The 18,896-nt window shown below is 43.9% G+C and overlaps 1 protein-coding gene across 7 annotated transcripts in view; it reads right to left on the bottom strand.

Moving 5' to 3' along the window:
• Nucleotides 1–18,896, bottom strand: part of nbr1a (NBR1 autophagy cargo receptor a) — a 69,188-nt gene that overhangs the window by 19,044 nt on the left and 31,248 nt on the right. For 5 of the 7 annotated variants that reach the window (XR_005458136.1, XM_038778550.1, XM_038778552.1 and 2 more), the window contains 7 exons: nucleotides 16,832–16,970; nucleotides 15,245–15,529; nucleotides 14,280–14,357; nucleotides 10,126–10,293; nucleotides 9,767–9,842; nucleotides 5,692–5,799; nucleotides 3,755–3,910 (listed from right to left, as the gene is read on the bottom strand). Coding sequence is in view for 6 of the 7 variants with exons in the window: in XM_038778550.1 (XP_038634478.1) it covers nucleotides 3,755–3,910; nucleotides 5,692–5,799; nucleotides 9,767–9,842; nucleotides 10,126–10,293; nucleotides 14,280–14,357; nucleotides 15,245–15,529; nucleotides 16,832–16,970 (1,010 nt within the window). In the remaining variant the exon portion in view is untranslated. The remainder of the gene's footprint in view (nucleotides 1–3,754; nucleotides 3,911–5,691; nucleotides 5,800–9,766; nucleotides 9,843–10,125; nucleotides 10,294–14,279; nucleotides 14,358–15,244; nucleotides 15,530–16,831; nucleotides 16,971–18,896) is intronic. The other 2 variants (XM_038778551.1, XM_038778553.1) reach the window with 2 other exon arrangements.

Raw genomic sequence — 18,896 nt, 5'->3', positions numbered from 1 at the left:
GGGGATACACACAATGCAAACATGTCGGCCTTTCACCCCCTGCAGACAACGGATGTTGGAATTCAACCAGCAATGGTGGCCTTCCTGCAAGTCGCCTCAGCACTGGGGGATGCATTGTGGCTGTACAAGCTGGAGTTGCTCGAGGTGGAGGAGGAAGCTGCATCAGTGGATGGAACATGTAGCAGTAGAGCCTGCCCGAGAGGAGGCAGCCGCCCAGGATGAAGAGCCAGCCTCCCAATAGGCCGAGGAAGAGGAGGTACAAAGGAGGCACCGCATGAGGCCTTGTATGTACCAGCAGCACCCATCGAGGACCTGCCAGGCCAGGGATGCCATCAAAGTCACCAGCTGAGTAAGGAGACTGCGGGGGAATGGAGGAGGATACCTGCTCAACGTGGCCATAAGGTGACAGTTGCACTGAACTTGACTGCCACGGGATCCTTCCAGGTGCCAAATCGGGACCTGTCTGGGATCTCATAGCTTTGTGCACAGGTGCATCTGTGCCTTCACAGAGGCCCTACATGCCCGGTCAACAGAATACATCCATTGCATCGATATGGACCGAGCCCACCAGGATTCCCAGACAGCGGGGTTCGCTTCCATTGCCGACATGTCCCAGGTCCAATCACCTGCAGATGACAGGCCGTCTACACAAACCAAAAGGGTTTCCACTCGATGAACCGCCTTCATCCTGACACACTCAACGATTCCCGATATGTTCGACACCTCCCCCCGCCAGGGCGTTTGCTCTTGAGGCGACAGGGGTTATCCACTGCGGTCGTGGTTGATGGCGCCTATCGATCTGGAGGCCACATACTGGTGCAGAGACCCCAACAACACCCATGCAGCGACCAGGGGCGCAATCGAACAGTGCTTGGCATCCTGAAGATGCGGTTCAGGTGTCTGGACCGCTCTGGAGGGGACCTCCAGTATGATGCTGAGAGGGTTACCCGCACTGTGGCAGCCTGCAGCATGGAGGGCTTACAACGTGCGCGCCAGAACCAACGCGCACGGGATGCTCTAATCCGTTTCAGGCTCACCGACCATGTGTGTGTGTTTGTCGTTTGGGGGGGGGGAGCAAAGAGGACCAGCCCACCAACAATGCCCATCCATCTGACAGAGCATTGAGGCAGGTTGTAACAGTGTTAACAGGTGTTTAATGTGCACAAATATATACAGATATGTGCCCTAGCCCCTGTAACTAAACTGTGCCCTGCTCCTGTGCAAACTTAACTGGTGTGTAACTTTCTGGCCTTATGGGCCCAAACGCTACATCTAGGTGGATCCCTAGATGGTACATCAGGAGTAAAGACAGCCTGCTGTGATTCCCGCCCTGTGACCTGGTTCTGCTTGCTGCCAACCAGATGCCCCAGGGACAGGGGGGGGGGGGGGGGGGGGGGGGGGCGCACCACCTCCTCCACCCCGAGTGCCCGATGGCTCCCGGGCTACTCCATGAGACTCCTCCGCCACCTGGTGCTGCCAGTCCTGGAGACCCGCTCTGGTCTAGATCAGGGTCTGCATGCTGGTGACCATGGAGCACAGGGAGTGGACCATCGCCGTCTGGGACGCGCAACATCACTCTGTGACTGTGCCACCACCTTCTGGGTCTGTGTCTCATCAGCCAGTGACTGTGCTATCTCCCTCTGGGGTTAGGCCACCTGCCTCTTTGCGCCACGTCGACCAGCACCTAGGCAATGCCACCCACGTTCCCAGCCATGGCCTGCTGTGACAAGGCCATGCCCAGGAGCGCTGCTGCAATATCCAAGTGACTGTGACACATGCTAATCCATAGCCAAACCCTTACACCCCCCCCCAATGCCTCCAACGCAGACACCACCTGTGCGGTGTTGGCCTGGGTGACACGCATGGCCAGCACCACCTCCTATTCCTGCACGAGGTTGGACTCCTCCAACTGCATCTGCAGGTTCTGGATGCTCGCCGACAACCCTCCTGTTCCTGCACGCAGTTGGATTCTTCCAACTGCACCTGCAGGTTCTGGATGTTTGCCGACGACCCTTCATGCAGTCCCCGGCTCTGCGACTGCATCTGCACTATAGGTGGTGCTATCCATTCCAGAAACCCAAAATCCGTCGGGACAGTAGCTAGGCCCTGGGATCTGCCCACCCTCCGACAATCCGCCCCCTCGGGCGTCCCTACCTCCACCTTATGTACCGGAACAGCTGTGTGCTGCACACCAAAGGGTGTTCCAGGAGCCTCTTCACTCAAGTGCCCAACCGAGGTGAATGTCTCTGGGATGGTAGAGTGTGTTGGGGACAGCAGTGCCGGGAAATCTGTGTCATCCCCGCATTCAAGCTCAGAGAGGTCTTAGGCCTCGCGTTGAGGGCTGCCGTTCGTGCTGCTCTTCTCGTCGCTGCTCGGTACATGAGAGCGGCTGTGGACACTCCCCATCACCAGCAGGTCCTGCAAGACACAAGATCAGACGCATGATGAGACCATGAGCCGGGGGGAACCGCAACTCAGTGGAGTCTCACTTCTTCGCCCACGGCCGATCTCCACCCCAGTGACTTCCTTTCCACTGGGCCGCGACCACATCTCGGGCCCTAGGACCTTAAGCTACGGTCAGAGGCCGCAGTTCTGGCGGTTCCCAGTCACTATTCCCTCACTCCCAACAGTTATGGGCGGCCTTCTCCTGGTGGGAAGAGGGAGCAGAATAGAAAATGACAGTAATACAGTCCAACACATGCAGCTCCGGGGGTGGGTAGCTGGTGGTCTCAGTGGCCAGGGCACCCGGCCAATGGGGCCGGCATGTGGTGCAGGGTGGGGATTCGGACGCCCTCCGGGTTGTGGGTGGGTGGGGGGGGTTATGGGGTGTGTGGGACAGGGGTTAGTGCTAGGGGTGCTGCCTACTCACCCTGGCAGCCTGGAGGAGGTCATGCAGTTTTTTACAGCACTGCAGGTCGGTCTGGACGGTGTTGCTGACGGCACTGACCGCCTCTGCCACCTGTGCCTAGCCACGGCGAACGGCGTCAGCTGGCAGCCTCCTTAGCGGGCCTTGGTACAGGGTTGCCTGCCTCTCCTCCACCGCATCCAGGAGGGTCTCCAGCTCGGCATCTGTGAAGTGTGGTATAGCTCTTGCTGCCATTTTGTTGGCTGGGATGGTATGTGTGGAGAGTGCAGTGTGTATATGCGGCTGCAGCTTGTCAACCTCCTGAGTATCAATCGCGAAACCGGTAAATCCTGCATTGTTTCCCATGGGAAGCGATTGTGTTCCACGCGGTGCTAGCCCCTTAACAGTCGCTGAATCGGTCCAGGTGCAGAGCCAGTTTTGCTATTTTGGAAGTCCACGAATCCTGCCCTGGTGTGAACACGCAAGTCTCAGGAATGGAGAATCCCGCTGCTGATCTTTAATTTAATTATTTCAATAGGTTTAAATTACAGGAAATATTTTATTTTAAAAGCAAATATTATAAAGTTAATCAAACAACTCAATTGGAAAACATCAGATGCCAGAATGGATCACTAAACAAGAAGCAATTTTTATTTTAAGCCATTTTCCATTTGAGAAGTAACAGTTTTGATGTCAAACACACAACTATTACTTAGCAACACATGGAACTGCTTACAGACAGCTAAACACATAGGACAGTAGCCTCTTCCATGCAGCGTAAATCTAGGAATTCTACGTTCAGATCTTCAAAAGTCACAACTGTTCATATTTGCCACACAAAATTCAGAATGCTAATATAGCACTCAAGTCAATATTGGTTAGTCTCTTTCATCCCCTACAAATGCTTACTGTCTGCTTTACCCCTGCGGCGTGGCAGCAAATCAGGTGCCTCATCTAAAGCTAAAGAACGAATAACTGTCTCACAGACAAATTGAGTTCCGCTGATGTCCTCCTCTCCCTCATCAAAATGAGGATGACCTGCTGGCTGCTCCTCCAGCGTCACATCTGGAAGGAGAGATAAGATGATCAAAAATACAATATGAATTACCAAATTCCATTTTTAAAATTTAAAACTGGTTTGCTATCTGGTTACTGAGGCGGAATACTCAAGTACAACTTTCAATATTATTTTCATACTTCAAAACAGCAGTTATCAGCTACAAAGCCTCCTCTATTTTTCAAACCACTGAAGTGATCCTCCAATGTTCACTGATAGCTAGATAGGTAGTATTACTACACACAGGTATTCACGACTGCGGAATCACACATTATTAAATTTATTTGAACCTGTTTTTGGGATGCGGATGGAGCATTTATTGCTCATCGTTAACTGCCCCGAGGGCAATAAGAATCAATCACCGAGTGTGGGTTAGAGGGACATCTACAGGTGATGAATTTCTTTTCATGAAGGCGTTCAGTGATTTTTTTTTAATATCACAATTTTCAGCATCTCCACATCATTTTATTCTGCTGCTGACCCACAAAAGATGTATTGAATTCAATTGCACAACATATTTGTTTCAATTCTCTGCTTAGTTCATTTGCTCTGAAGACTGCAGTTAAGAATAAGATGCAAAATCACCCAATAGTTCCAAGCCTTTTGATAGGCACAGACAGCAAACTATGAAGTTAAAATAACAAACACTTCACTTGTAATTTAAAATTCCATATCGTGAAATAAATCATTGATGACTGGATGAAGACAGAAGTTCAAATAAAGATAAACATACATATATTTTTAAAAATATGCTGGGGGGGGGATTTTCCGACTGTTCTCACCAGCGGGATATTCCAGTCCTGCCGATGGTGAACCCCCACCATGGGTTTCCCGGTGACGGGGATGGACTCAATGAGAAATCCCATTGGGAGCGGGGAGAGAGCAGAAAATACCCAATGCTGGTTAATGGCAGGTCACCTTGCACTGCCAAAATCCTCACACCCCCACCCCACTGAATTTTTCATAATGGATAAATTTGATATTCTACAAATATAGGCTTACTTTTTCATGGCCAATAAGGTGTTTAGCAGTAATTGAGAATTGCAGACATTAAAAACTCATTGAAATAATCTGCACCATTTTTAAGGTTATTTTGAAGTGAGACTAACAGCATAAGAATTGAAGTTCTTGCTAGTCCATTGATTGAATGCTGGGGTGTGTGTGTGGATATGCAGTGACCGCAACTGCACAGCACAGCAGAAGTATGCAACCAAGAAGCAGAGAATCACTGATAGCAAATTCTGAATTTCCATGTTCTCTCCTGAAGTTACGGTCAGTTTCAACAGAGAAAGGAATTGCCACCACAATAGTCTGGGCCTAAATCTTCAAAATTAAAATCCTAATTTTAAGTTTAGTAATTTTATTTATTGCAAACCTATTTTGGCATATGAGACACCATCTCCTGATGGTTATCAACTGGAAGAGAAAATGTCACAAGACAAGTAAAAGATATTCAGGGGAAATAATAAATGCACAGCTGGAAATTCATGGATGAAAAAGATAATCAATTAGAACTAGAAATAATGTTGAAGTCGGTCAATGTAATGTGGGAAAAAAAAAAATCAGTAAAACTTAGAAATAAGATGCTCAGGACTATGCTATTTCACCACCTGGTGGAATTTAACTGCTTGATGATTCAATAAAGAGAAGGTAGCCTCCAGCGCAAGGTGGATTCAGTGCCAATGGAGGTTATGTCCAGATTACAAAAAGTTTTGAGTAACTACTGCAAAATTCAGTTGGTCAAATCCAAGTCTATAGGTCCTAATAAAAAAACAAACCATTTTCTTACCAAACCTCGACTTGAAAATAGCTTCATTTTCCTCTTCAATCAGACCTAGGCCTGGTCTCTCTATTAGCGGGCCATCATGGGGTAAAGGTGACATGCATGGAGTCATGTCTTAGAAAAAAAAGCAGAATTTTAAATTTTAAAATTGCAATGCGCAAAACGAAAAAGGTCACAACTTCATGCAAATTATTTTCAAAAGTAACACAAGATGTGCACCATACAGCTTCTTTAAATACTTCTAATACATGGAATAGAAGTGTAAAAATTCTCATTCCATAATTACATAAAACCTATGGCACAGAAATAGGCCACTCACCCTAACAAGCCTCTGCTGATATCTATGTTTCATATTAACCACTCCCCAGTCTACTTCCTACCATTATATTCACATGTTCCTTTCCCATGTACAAATCTAGCTTTTCCCGAAATGCATTTATGCTACGTGTCCCAATAGCAAGTTTCACATCCTAGCCACAACCAGTTTCTCCCGAGTTCCTAGTTTGATTTATTAGTTACTATCTGATATTTATAATCCTTAGTTTTGGATTCCCTACATACAAAAACCTCTCTTTACATCTACTCTATCAAACCCATTGATAATTTTAAATACTTCTGGTAGGCCTTCTCTTTTCTAGGAGAAAGGGCCTATGCGCGTTCAGTATTACCTGGTAGTTGTAAAGTTAATTCTGGCCTCCACCTTGCAAATCTTTTTCTTGTACCTTCACCACCCACCACTTAACCAAGGTTCATACAATTTTAATAATTTCCCGCTTTTCAATTCTATTTCTCTAGAATAGGTTTAAACTTCCAGTGGGTAATTAGTCCTCTGGGAAGAGGGCTGGTTAATCTGCGTGGCCATCACAAATTGTCGTTCTTTATTAATGTCAGTTTTTAAACTAGACGTCTGAATTTTGATCATTAGAAAATACCTGAATTAGAAACCAGTCAGAATCATAACTTATAGCCCAAATTACTTTAATGCTTTAGATAAAAAGAGAATTATACACAATTGGCTTAATTTACTCGTATCTTGTTTTTGTTTGATAAAAGGTGCAAATTTAGCTTCAAAAATGGTAACAGCAGAAACCCAAACCATTATTATATGTGCCAACTAATGAATAATCCAGTGCTTTACTGCACACAATCCTATCACATTGTTAATAGCCATAAATGGGTGACAGTGGTTAGCACTGCTCCCACACAGCGCCGGGGTTTGATTCCAGCCTTGGGTGACTGTCTGCGTGGAGTTTGCACGTTGCCCCCGTTTCTGCGTGGGTTTCCTCTGGGTGCTCCGGTTTCCTCCCACAGTCCAAAGATGTGCAGGTGAGGTGGATAGGCCATGTTAATTGCCTTTTAGTGTCCTAAGCTGTGCAGGTTAGATGGGGTTACAGGGATAAGGTGGGGGAGTGGCCTAGGTAGGGTGCTCATTCAGATGTTTGGTGCAGACTCGGTGAGCTGAAAAACCTCCATCTGTGCTATAGGAATTCTATGGATTCAAAGTACAGAAGACCATCCGGTTCAGGTGATAATCAAGAATGAAATAATTGGGCCCCAAAGAAATCTTATCTGACAGGTCTTAATATGATAACATTTACACCTGTTTACGATTGGTAGGAATGTGGATTAAAATACAGAAAAGAGCTCGTCACTTTGCCAACTGAAATTGTGTGAATGGTTATCTGGACTATAATAGCATTTTATCATTTTAAATCATTTCTATCATAAAACTGGAATCATTCTAATATGAAAAAGGCTCAGCTTTCATGTCTTTCATTGTATTTATATTTCTTCCAGTGTGTGTGTGGGTGGGGGGGGGGGGGGGGGGGGGGGGGAGAGAAGAAGGAGAGACACAGAGCATAGGGTGTCCTGATATGCTGATGACTTGTTATACGTGTTGGAACAAAGTGTGTCAAGAGGGGGAATATTAGAGCTGCTTCGGGAGTTTGGGTCTTTCTCGGGGTACAAATTAAATCTGACAAGAGTGAATGTTTTGTGGTGTCTCGGCTTGGGGAGGGGGAGGGAGGGGGGGGGGGGGGCTGCCATTCTGTAGGGCAGGGATTCGCTTTAGATACCTGGGGGTGCAGGTTGCTCGGGATTGGGGAAAGGTGGCCAGAATTAGAAAGGTGCTACTACAGAGAGGAAAGCAGGCAGGGGGTTTGGGTCTTCCGAACCTAATGTATTATTACTCGGCGGCAAATGTGGAGAAAGTACGGAGCTATGTCAGAGGGGTTGACTCCCAGTGGGTCAGAATGGAAGAGTGTTTGCGTAGGGGAGGGGGCGGGATTGAAGGCACTAGCAACAGCGCCACTCCCGACGGCCCCGGGGAGATACTCGGGCAGTCCGGTAGTAATAGTTTAGTTGATAATTTAGAGGCAGTTTCACTCGCACTGCGGGTTGGGGGCAGGGTCAAGGGAAATGCCGATTCGGGGGAACCATAGATTTGAGCCAGGGCAGTGGGATGGAAATTTTCTGAGATGGGAGGAGAAAGGAATTAGGACACTAATAAATTTGTTTCTTGGCAGCCGGTTTGCAGGATTGAAGGAGCTGGGAGCGAAGTATGCGCTGGAGCAGGGGGGAAATATTTAGATACATGCAGGTTCGAGATTTTGCCAGAAAGGAGATACAGAGCTTCACGGTAGAGCCTGCCTCCACATTGCTGGAGGAGGTGCTGACGACAGGGGGACTGGAGAAGGGGGTAATGTTGGCGGTTTACGGGGTTATTTTGGAAGAGGAGAAGTCACTGCTGGATGGGATCAAGGAAAAGTGGGAGGAAGAGTTTGGAGAGGGTATGGAGGAGGGGTTCTGGTGTGTGGTGCTCCGGAGGGTGAACACCTCCACCTTGTGTGCGAGATTGGGGCTGATACAGCTGAAGGTGGTGTACAGAGCACACCTTACAAGGGCGAGGATGAGCCGGCTCTGTGAGGGGGTAGAAGATGTGTGTGTGAGTGTTGCGGGAGCGCCCCCCCTGCAAACCACGTTCATATGTTTTGGTCCTGTCCAAAGCTGGAGAATTACTGGAAGGAAGTTTTCAGGATGATCTCTAAAGTGGTGCACGAGAAACTGGACCCGGGCCCTCGGGAGGCCATATTCGGGGTGTCAGACCAGCCGGGGTTGGAAACGGATGGGGTCGCAGATGTTGTAGCCTTCACCTCGTTGATCGCCCAAAGGCGGATCCTGTTGGGACGGAGATGAACCTCTCCACCCTGTGCCCTGGTGTGGCGGGGGGACCTGCTAGAATTTGTGACTCCGGAGAAGGTCAAATTTGAACTGAGGGGAAGGATGGAGGGGTTCATGGGTCAATTCATGAGTGTTATGCATTATGCACTTTCGAGAATTTGATTACATCGAACACTGGGAACTGGATATGTGTTAATGGTGACAATAGGCGATTTCGGATTCCTTTTTGTTATTTGTTTATGTTATCATGCAGGCTGCAGTTTGGGGGTTTGGTGGGAAGATGGGATTGTTGTTATTGATATGGGGATTGACATTGCATTCATTACTGATTATTGTTTATTGTTGGTGGGCGTAAAGCTGGGAGAAAATGTGAAAAAGGAGAATAAAAATATTTTTTTAAAAGAAGTATTGTATTTATTCATATCAGACAGCATCTTAGTAAAATTAAGTTCTATAAAGCCAAATTCATTGGAGGATGACATTAGCTTGCTTGTTCTGCCATACCATGAAGAAAGTTTTCAATAGACCACTGGCGTGATCTCAGCCGAAAATGCTAACATTGCTATAACTTGAATAAAGCTTGGCCAGGAACATGTTAGGAGTTACTAATTTAACATGAGTCACAAATGAGAGTCATGATGGACTGAAAATTAATAACTGACTGGTAACAATATCTTAAATTAACACAGCAGTCACAACCAGTTTTCTGCAAGGCTTTGTTTTGTTTATATGCTTACTAATGTTTTAAAATTATACATAAAAATTCACTGTTAAAATTAAAACATGGATCAAATTTAACTCAACGACTGAGATTTTCTATTAAGACGGCAATTAAATAAAAAGGCCTTGTTGATAAAGTGAACCAACTATCTTTAGACCATGCAATAATTTAAAATCTTACCAACTGGAGTGTTGTTTGGTACGTGTTCCATTTCCTGTACAATGTTTATGTCCAAAAGTTCGAATGAAAGCAAGTCCTGAAATATTGAGATGACAAAATTACAATGGTTCCTTACCAGTTACCCTCACAGTTACAGCACTCTCAAACTTGGCAAGTTTCAGAATTTAGACCCATAGTCACTTGGGCAAGAGCAGGTAAATCTGCTGGTTTAGGAGCAGAAACTTCTACTTGCCCTCTGCATTAGTTTATAATATGCAAGCCATACAGATACATATAGTCAATTCAGCAAGAAACAAATCATAATAATCAGAAATACACATATTCTGTGCAGTCCAGGTTTTATAGCACAAGGTGTATACCTGTGCAGTCAGAAGGTCTACAGATGGCACCATTGTGTAAAAGTCCCTATTCTGGTCTTTTCGCTGCAGTTTGGGCAATGCTATGATTGCTGTTTTTGCAGACTCTGCTTCTTCAAGATCTGGCACAATTGGCTGCTTCTCGGTCTCGAAAGTCAAGGAAACTTCTTTCTAAAAGAATAAAATTATAACTTTTATCCATCTTGGAGAAACTACTATCTCCTTAACATTTAATAAAAAGGAAATTAGGAGAGGGACATGAAAGGATACTGGCAGGTAAAATAAAGGAAAATCTTAATTTGTTTAAAAAGTACATTAAGGGTAAAAGGATAACTTGGGAAAGAGTAGGGCCAATTAAGGACCACAGGATAATATGCTTGGGTAACCGGACGATGTAGGTAGGGCTCTAATTCACTCGAGAGAGGGACACTGTGGGTATAGAAATCAGGGAGAAGGATTGTAATAAAATTAAAGAGATTAGCATAGACAGAGAGGAGGTTCTGAGTGGTCTGGCAGGCTTGAAAGTAGGCAAATCTCCACAGCCAGATGAAATGTATCCCAGGCTGTTGAGTGAGGTAAGAAATAGCAGGGGTGCCTGCTGGCAATAATTGTCAAGTCCTCTCTGACCACAGGAGGTACCGAAGGACTGGAGGACAGCCAATGTGGTACCTTTATTCAAGAAGGGAGGATGGGATAAACTAGGAAACTTCAGGCCAGTCAGTCTAACCTCAGTGGTGGGAAAACTATTGGAAGCAATTCTGAGGAACAAAATTCATCTCAATTGGCGAGGCAGGAATTAATCAAGAACAGTCAGCATGGTTTTGTCAAATTTGATTGAATGTTTTGAAGAGGTGACCAGGTTTGTAGATGAGAAAAACGACCTGGACTTCAGCAAGGCTTTTGATAAGGCCCACATGGGAGACAGATAGCAAAGATGAGAGCTCACAGGATCCAAGGAAATTTGGCAAATTGGATCCAGAATTGGCCGAGTTGCAGGAAGCAGAGGGTGATGGTCAAGGGGTGTTTTTCTGACTGGAAGCCTGTGCCCAGTGGGGTCCCGCAAGGATCAGTGTTGGGGCCCTTGCTGTTTGTGGTTTATTTAAATGAGTTAGATATGAATATTGGAGGGTTGACCAGTAAGTGTGCGAATGAATTGAAAATTTGTGGGGTGGTAAATAGTGAGGAGGTTAGTCTTTAATTACAGGCGGATAGTTAGATAATTTGGACATTCTGAATTCTCCCTCCGTGTAACCGAACAGGCACCGGAGTGTGGCAACTAGGGGCTTTTCCCAGTAACTTCATTGCAGTGTTAATGTAAGCCTACTTGTGACAATAAAGATTTTTTAAAATATAGATGTGCTCGTCATAAGGGCTTATCAATGGCAAAAGGAATTCAATCCGAATAAGTGTGAGGTGATGCATATGGGCAGGGCAAACAAGGCAAAGCCAGGACCCTGGGAAACACCGAAGATCAGAGGGACCTTGGTGTGCATGTACACCGGTACCTTAAGGTAGCAGAGCAGGTGGATACAGTGGTTATAAAGGCATACGGTATACTTGCCTTTATTAGCCAAGGCAGAGAGCTTAAGAGCAGGGAGGTTATGCTGGAACTGTATAAAATGTTGGTTAGGTCACAGCTAGAGTATTGTGTGCAATCCTGGAATCCACATTGTAGGAAGGATGTGACAGCACTGGAAAGGGTGCAGAGGAGATTTATCAGGAAGTTGCCTGGGCTGGAGAGTTTCAGTTGTGAAGAACGATTGGATTGTTTCCCTTGGAACAGAGGAGACTGAGGGGACATGATTTAGATGTATAAAATTATGAGGGGCACAGAGTAGACAGGAAGAAACTTTTTCCTTTGATGGAGAGATCAAAGACCAGGGGGTATAGATTTAAGGTACGGGGCAGGTTTAGAGGGGATGTGAAAAAAAGCTTTTCTACCTAGAGGGTGGTTGGAGACTGGAACTCCCTGCCCGAAAGCCTGGTGGGGGCAGAGACCCTCATGCTATTTAAGAAGCATTTAGATGCGCACTTGTGATCCCAAGGCATTCAAGGCTATGGGCCAAATGTTGGGAATGTGATTAGAATAGTTGGTTGGTTGTGTTTGACCAACGCAGACTCAATGGACAAAGGGCCTTTTCTGTGCTGTACGACTCTGACAAATGTTTCTAGTTTTAGCCGTCCTCTGATGCGCTGGATCAATCTTTTGGTTCTGTTCTCAATGACAAGTGCTTCAATATCTCCCTCATGTCTCAGTGACAAGAAACAGGACCCAGTATTCAAACTGTGGCTTGTCCAACATTCTGCACCGCTTAAACATTACTAATCCCACTCTTATGCTACACTTTTGAATCTATAGTCCACTTGTTTACTTGATTGCTGCTCTGCACTTAAACCATGGAGTCTACTGATATGCCCACATCTCTTCCAACCTCAGCCGTAGCTATTTCATGATCATCCATGGGATGGATCCATTTTTTTCCTTATCCACCATACCACAAAAATTAAATACAATAGAAATGGTATAGAAAATGAACTACAAGACTGATTCCAAAGCTAAAGTGACAGATTTGGGGGAAAATTAAAGCAGTTTAAAAAGGGGGAGGAAACCCAGAGAAGTATTTCCTTATTGTTCTGTACAATAAAATATTAATTTCACCCAAATTTATTTTTTAGAAATGCCAATTCCATCACCATGGAGGCCTGGAGCTGTTACATGAAACTTAAAAACAAACGGCATTAGGTGAAATTATAATTTTCATCCATTAAAAGGGTACCACTTGAAATACAAATGTTTAGATTTTCTTCTTGGGAGTTTTGCGAAGATATAATCCATACCAAGAAAGTAGGACCAAAGAATATGAAGTAAAATTAGTAAAAAGTAATTTAAACATGACAGGGAAAATAGCTTTACTCAGTGGGATTAATCAGCTAAACAACATGAAGAGACTGACATTATTCAAAACTATAATTGGATGTCATCATTGGACTAATGCACTGATGAGATTTGATGCCAATTTTTTAATCCTTTATTTCCCTTAAGTTCTTGCTGACATTTTAGAGCGATTGAAGATCAGAGGAGTAAACTCTGCAGCAGCACTGAGTTAACTCTGAACGATAAATGGTTGAGAAACATGGCATTACAAAAAACAAATGCGTCCCTGGAAATAATGGGGCTTTTAAACCTTAACTTCTGTTAATGGACATATTAGACAACCGAAATCGGGTTAGTGCTTGCCTTAGCAACAAACTGGTAGACTCCATTCTAAAAAATAAAATAAAGCTAACCCTCTCATACAGGTCAAGAGTCCAAGTTAATGCCTGGACAGTATAGAATTACCTCATCACTGTTGATTGCAGCAAAGATTAGGAGATATAAAAATGTGTACGTTCATTTTGCTCAATGTCACATTTGGAATCAGCTGAATGTGCACATGTTGGAATTGCCTGCAAACACTCAAGGGCTTGGGTTTTACGAATGGGACTATTTAAAGGGGTCGGACATTTGTCTTTAGAGCAAAAATCCCTGACCTCAGGCAAATTTCTGGCCTCAAGTTAGTTGGAACGCAGGAGGCAGGCTCTTCTACCTCCACTAGCAACTTACACAAGACAGGATAGAGACTCAATGTTGGATGAAGAGGATGGCCACTGATCTGAAAGAAGAAAATCTTTTGGGGGACCACATGTTTACAGCAGCTAATGTGGCTCGTGCATGGCCATGCTCCGGAATCAATGCACGCAAGGTCCTCAACATTCAAATCCCACGGCCACTTCCACCAACCTTAGAATGCTGGACGCTACTTCCACTCAGGGCCAATTTAATTTGGGTGCACTTGACTACAGGAAATTTGAGGTGGGGGAGGGGAAGAGAGAGGTAGGATGTAACAAAACATGGTGGGTCACATACCTGCCCCAGATCAATTAAAAATAAAATCTGCAGATAATGTAAGCCCCATGATTTAGTTAGCTAAGTGGCCATTGCTTCTTGTTAATCACTGGAATGTGCTGGCATGACATCAAATCTTAAGTAGGAAGAAGAAAATCAGAAAAGGGGGAAACAAAATTTTGCTTTCTAAAAATAAAAATTGAAGTGTTGGATAATTAGCAGATTAAGTATAGCACTCTCATCTCTCCAAAACATGTATTTATAGTTATACCACTGTGTTTGCTGCTTCCACTTCTGGATCAGGAACAACATGCTGCCCCTCAGTCCCTGCTGTCAAGGGAGCCTCGTCCTAAAGAAGAAAAGTCCAACTATATTAATCTGCAGCAAATTCAACGAATTCATCCTCATTTACTGAAATAATTTTCACAGATTAACCTAAACCAGTAGAAATCTCACATTCAAAGGCTTACTGAGTTAATCGATCTCAGTCAAGATGATAGCAGAGACTCTGTTAGCCTGTGTGTGAAGGTTAATCATCTTTCTCCTTGTCCAAAATTAGACAAGAGATAATTAGACAAATGGACACCCGGGTGAGATAGTGGAGGGTGGCATATGTCTATAAAACTGCAGAGGTTTCCGCACAATATTTGTCCATGGGGAAACATCACTTGCAAACCTAAACTGCACATTGCCCAGCAGTGAGTCAACGGGGCTATATGAAAAGAAGCAGGTAGTATATTAATTTTAGTGCACTGAGGCATAAACAGAGTTCAGATATTCCAATCATAGAACAATTTACTTAGATAACCACCACTTCTTCACAGCAACAAGAAAGTCCTGACACCTCACGGCGCCAAGGACCAGAGTTCAATCCCGACCCACTGTCCGTGTGGAGTTTGCACATTCTCCCCATGTCTGCGTGGGTCTCACCCCCACAGCCCAAAAACATGCGGGATAGGTGGATTGGCCACACTAAATTGCCCCTGAATTGGAGAAACTAAAAAAAAAGTCCTGACAAACCAAGTATTTTCCTGTTATGTTTATTTGAACAGGCCATAACTAAATAATGCTTTTTGACAAACACAAGTGCTTTCTTTTCACTGTGATTTTCCAAAAGTAAGCAATGTTTGAAAAAGTATCACTTTCATACAATTTGGTTATCCAAATTCAGAAAACACAATTTAACGACAAAGAAATAATCCACAGTGGCTTTAATATTTGCTTCTTTCAACCTACCTGATTGCCAGGAAATCTTGTCTTGATAGAGCTAAAAAGGGAATCATCATTCCCATCCAGAGCTTCATTGAGTAATGGGGTGTCAATAATAATGCTACACCATACTCTAGGTCCAAATTGTTCGCCTTTATGAGTCAAACGCCAATGAGAAGTGTAGGTGCCTTCAAAGGTGGGTGCAATAAATTCTACTGACACAATACCAATGTCTCCTGGTTGTAGGAATGGAACAGAAACTTCTTTTTTTGCAGGGAAAGCCAGGATGAGGTTGCCCCACATAAACTGGAGCTGTCAAAACATGAAGAGAATAAATGTAGTTAATTTCAATATTTTAAAAATTAGAACAAAGTAAGACGGAACATAGAATCCCTACAGTCAAGGAGGAGGTCATTCAGCTCATTGAGTTTGCACCAGCCCTTGGAAAGAGCACCCGGCCTCGGTCTAGGCACCCACCCTATCCCCGTAACCCTACCTGACCGTCTGGGTTCTAAGGGGCCAATTCACATAAGCATGGCCTATCTACCTAACCTGCACATCTTTGGACTGTGGAAAGAAACCGGAGCACCCGGAGGAAACCCATGCACACACGAGGAGAAAGTGCAAACTCCACACAGTCACCAGAGGCCAGAATTGAACCTGGGTCCCTGGCGCTGTGAGGTAACAATGCTAACCACTGTGCGACCGTGCCGCCTTGATTTTATATTAATAAATTATTTCCCAATCTCCCTTTACACAAGCCATCAGACAACTGGGCAAGGCTTTCCAGGTTTTAACAGCTGACAACATTGACCTGGAACAATAAGCATAAAGACACGTATCTGGGTGCTGGAGACATGGTCAAAGAAATTTGTGAGTAATTACTCTGGCATTACCTCGTTTTGCTATTAACTTCCAGTAGCTAGAGAACAAACAGAGATCTGTGTAGAAAAAACTCCATGTCCACCTTCATTTTTTTTAATGATCATGCACCTAACATGTCCATAATAAAGTATTTTTGAAAATAATTTTCCCCTCGGCTCTCTACTTTTGCTGGCTTCTTATATAGATTAATTGCATTTGTCTCAACTTCCTCGTCTAAATGTGTCCTCTAATTCTGTCTGTTTTATTGTTAAGTTTCAAAATAGATTTCATCTTTCAATTTGTTTATACAAACTCTACCTTCAATTAATTCCTTTGTGCCTATATATATTTAATTGCACTTGATTTATTCACTTTCCATATTCTGAAGTATTTTCCATCAGTCTATTATAAAACCAGAATTTTCCAGCAGAAAATAAGTAGGGTGCCCTTTCAAAGGCCAGTGTAGATTTGATGGGCCGAATGGCCTCCTTCTGCACCTTAATTTCTATGATCTATGATTTAAATTGCCCCTTAATTGGGAAAAAAAAATTGGGTCCTCTAAATTTATTTAAAAAAAGAACTCATTGTTATGACAGATTATTAGATGTTGCCAACTGTCAGAATGGCATCAATTTATAGCCTCAAAACCAAAACTTTCCTGACAACTCTTTCATGGCCAGATGAGTCAGCTTTCAATGCAAACAAACAGTGAAATGATTGCTGAATTGTAACAAAGCAAAAACTATTAACTTTTGTGGCAGATGTCCAATTAGCATTGCCCATGTTCTTCATTCTCCAGTGTTTGATAAATTTGATTCCCGGCTGAAGATGTGTACCATCAGGGAAATTCTCGTCCACAAACTCAGCTCCCAACATTGAAATAACAGGCCTGCAAAATGAAAACAAAAATTACTATTAACTATCCAACAAAAAACACAAATAAAAGGAATATAAAACAAGAATATTTTATACTCCTTCTACCGTGAATCTAACAACCGAACACATCCATAAACTACACTTTCTTGAACCTCAGTGACCTTTAGCGCGGGAAGTACCTGTCCGGAGCCAACACGACCTGAGCCTACAGAGGGGAGGCAGTGGCATAGTGGTATTGTCGCTCGACTATAATCCAGAGACCCAGAGTCATGCTCTGGGGACCCAGGTGTGAATTCCGCCACGGCAGATGGTGGAATTTGAAATCAATCCAAAAAAAATTGGAATTACAAGTGTCATGACGACCATGAAAATATTGTTGAATGTCGTAAAAACGAATCTGGTTCAATAATGTTCTTTAGGGAAGGAAATCTGTCGTCCTTACCTGGTCTGGCCTACATGTGACTCCAGATCCACAGCAATGTGGTTGACTCTTAAGTGCCCTCAGGTATGGGCAATAAATGCTGGCCCAGCCAGTGACGCCCACATCCCATGAATGAATAATTAAAAAAAGACCTCACCAACTACACCTGACCTATAGTGCCCAAAGTCTCATTGTTCGTATGCACTTTTTACTGTTTTTTTTTGTGGTGAACATATCAAAAAGATGATCAGATAATCTTACGGCTAACCATCAGGAAAGGAACCATAATTTGTTCCAATTGCTAAGAAAGCAGAGTTGTTGCAGAAACTTGACTATGGTACATCCGTGAGAAAATTTGGTAGGGGATGGATATCACGACCATATACAATTTAAAGAAACAGAAAAACAAATTGTTCACATTTTATATTGGATAGTGATTCACAAAAGTTAATGAATAATAGGAAAAGTCTGCATAGTTTGAAAAATGATGAACATGATCGTGTATGGCGGAGTGGATCAGCACAGGAGTGAAAAGGTTTCCACTGACTGGCCTGTTGATCATGAAGCAAACCAAGATCTACCTTGCCAAACTGAGGCTCGAAGGTGATTGTTTGTGAATATAACAGGATGGTTGCCGATGAAATGGGAAGGGCAAATGTCCCAAGTACTTTAAGGGTATTCGGACATTACTTGTTCACTATTATGCCAATAAGAAATCATCACACCATCCCCTTATCTCTTTATGTCATTGGTATTTAGAAATCTGCCAGTCTCAGCTTTAAAAATACTTGATGACGGAGTTTCCACAGCCCTCTGGGGTAGAGAATTCCAAAGAGTAACAACGCTCTGAGTTAAATAAATTCTCTTCCATCGCATTCCTAAGTGGCTTTCCCCTTATTTTGATATTGTGAGCCCTGATTCTAGATTTTCCAACCAGGGGCAACATCTTCTCTGCACCTGGCTACCCGTTTCTGTATTTTGTAGGTTGCTTCAAAACCCGAGAGAATACATGTAGTTTCCCCATCTCTCTCCATAGGCCATCAGTCCTGCCATTTCAGAAATACGTCAGGTGAATCTTCACTGCAGTCCCTCTATGACAATAGCATCCTTCCCCAAGGGGACCAAAACTTCACAGTGCTCCAGATGTAGTCTAACCAAGTTTCTTTGCAAAGAACAAAAGCATAAATTGTCTTTCAATGTTTTATTCGTTGTCAGTTTTGAGCTGGATTGCAAGACTTTACAATTGTAAATATATAGCCTCAAAGTACGTCACTCTGAACATCCAACCAAAAATTGCCAAGTGTAAAAAATCAATTTGGACACCCAGAACTCATTCTGCTCTTTAAGTGCATCAGCAGCAACAAAAATAAATCACTTTGCCTGGAGCCAACACAACTCACTTGTGCCTCAGGAATTAGCAAGTAATGCAGTCAATGTCATTTGATGGTTTATTTCCTCGAAACAATTGGTGTTTGATTTTATTCACAATTTATCATCAACACATGGAGATTAAAGGGC

This window comes from Scyliorhinus canicula, chromosome 19, assembly GCF_902713615.1.
Source record: "Scyliorhinus canicula chromosome 19, sScyCan1.1, whole genome shotgun sequence".
In the NCBI taxonomy this organism is placed as follows: domain Eukaryota; kingdom Metazoa; phylum Chordata; class Chondrichthyes; order Carcharhiniformes; family Scyliorhinidae; genus Scyliorhinus; species Scyliorhinus canicula.
Note: the sequence above shows the minus strand (reverse complement) of the source record. Positions and strands in the feature narration are given on the sequence as shown.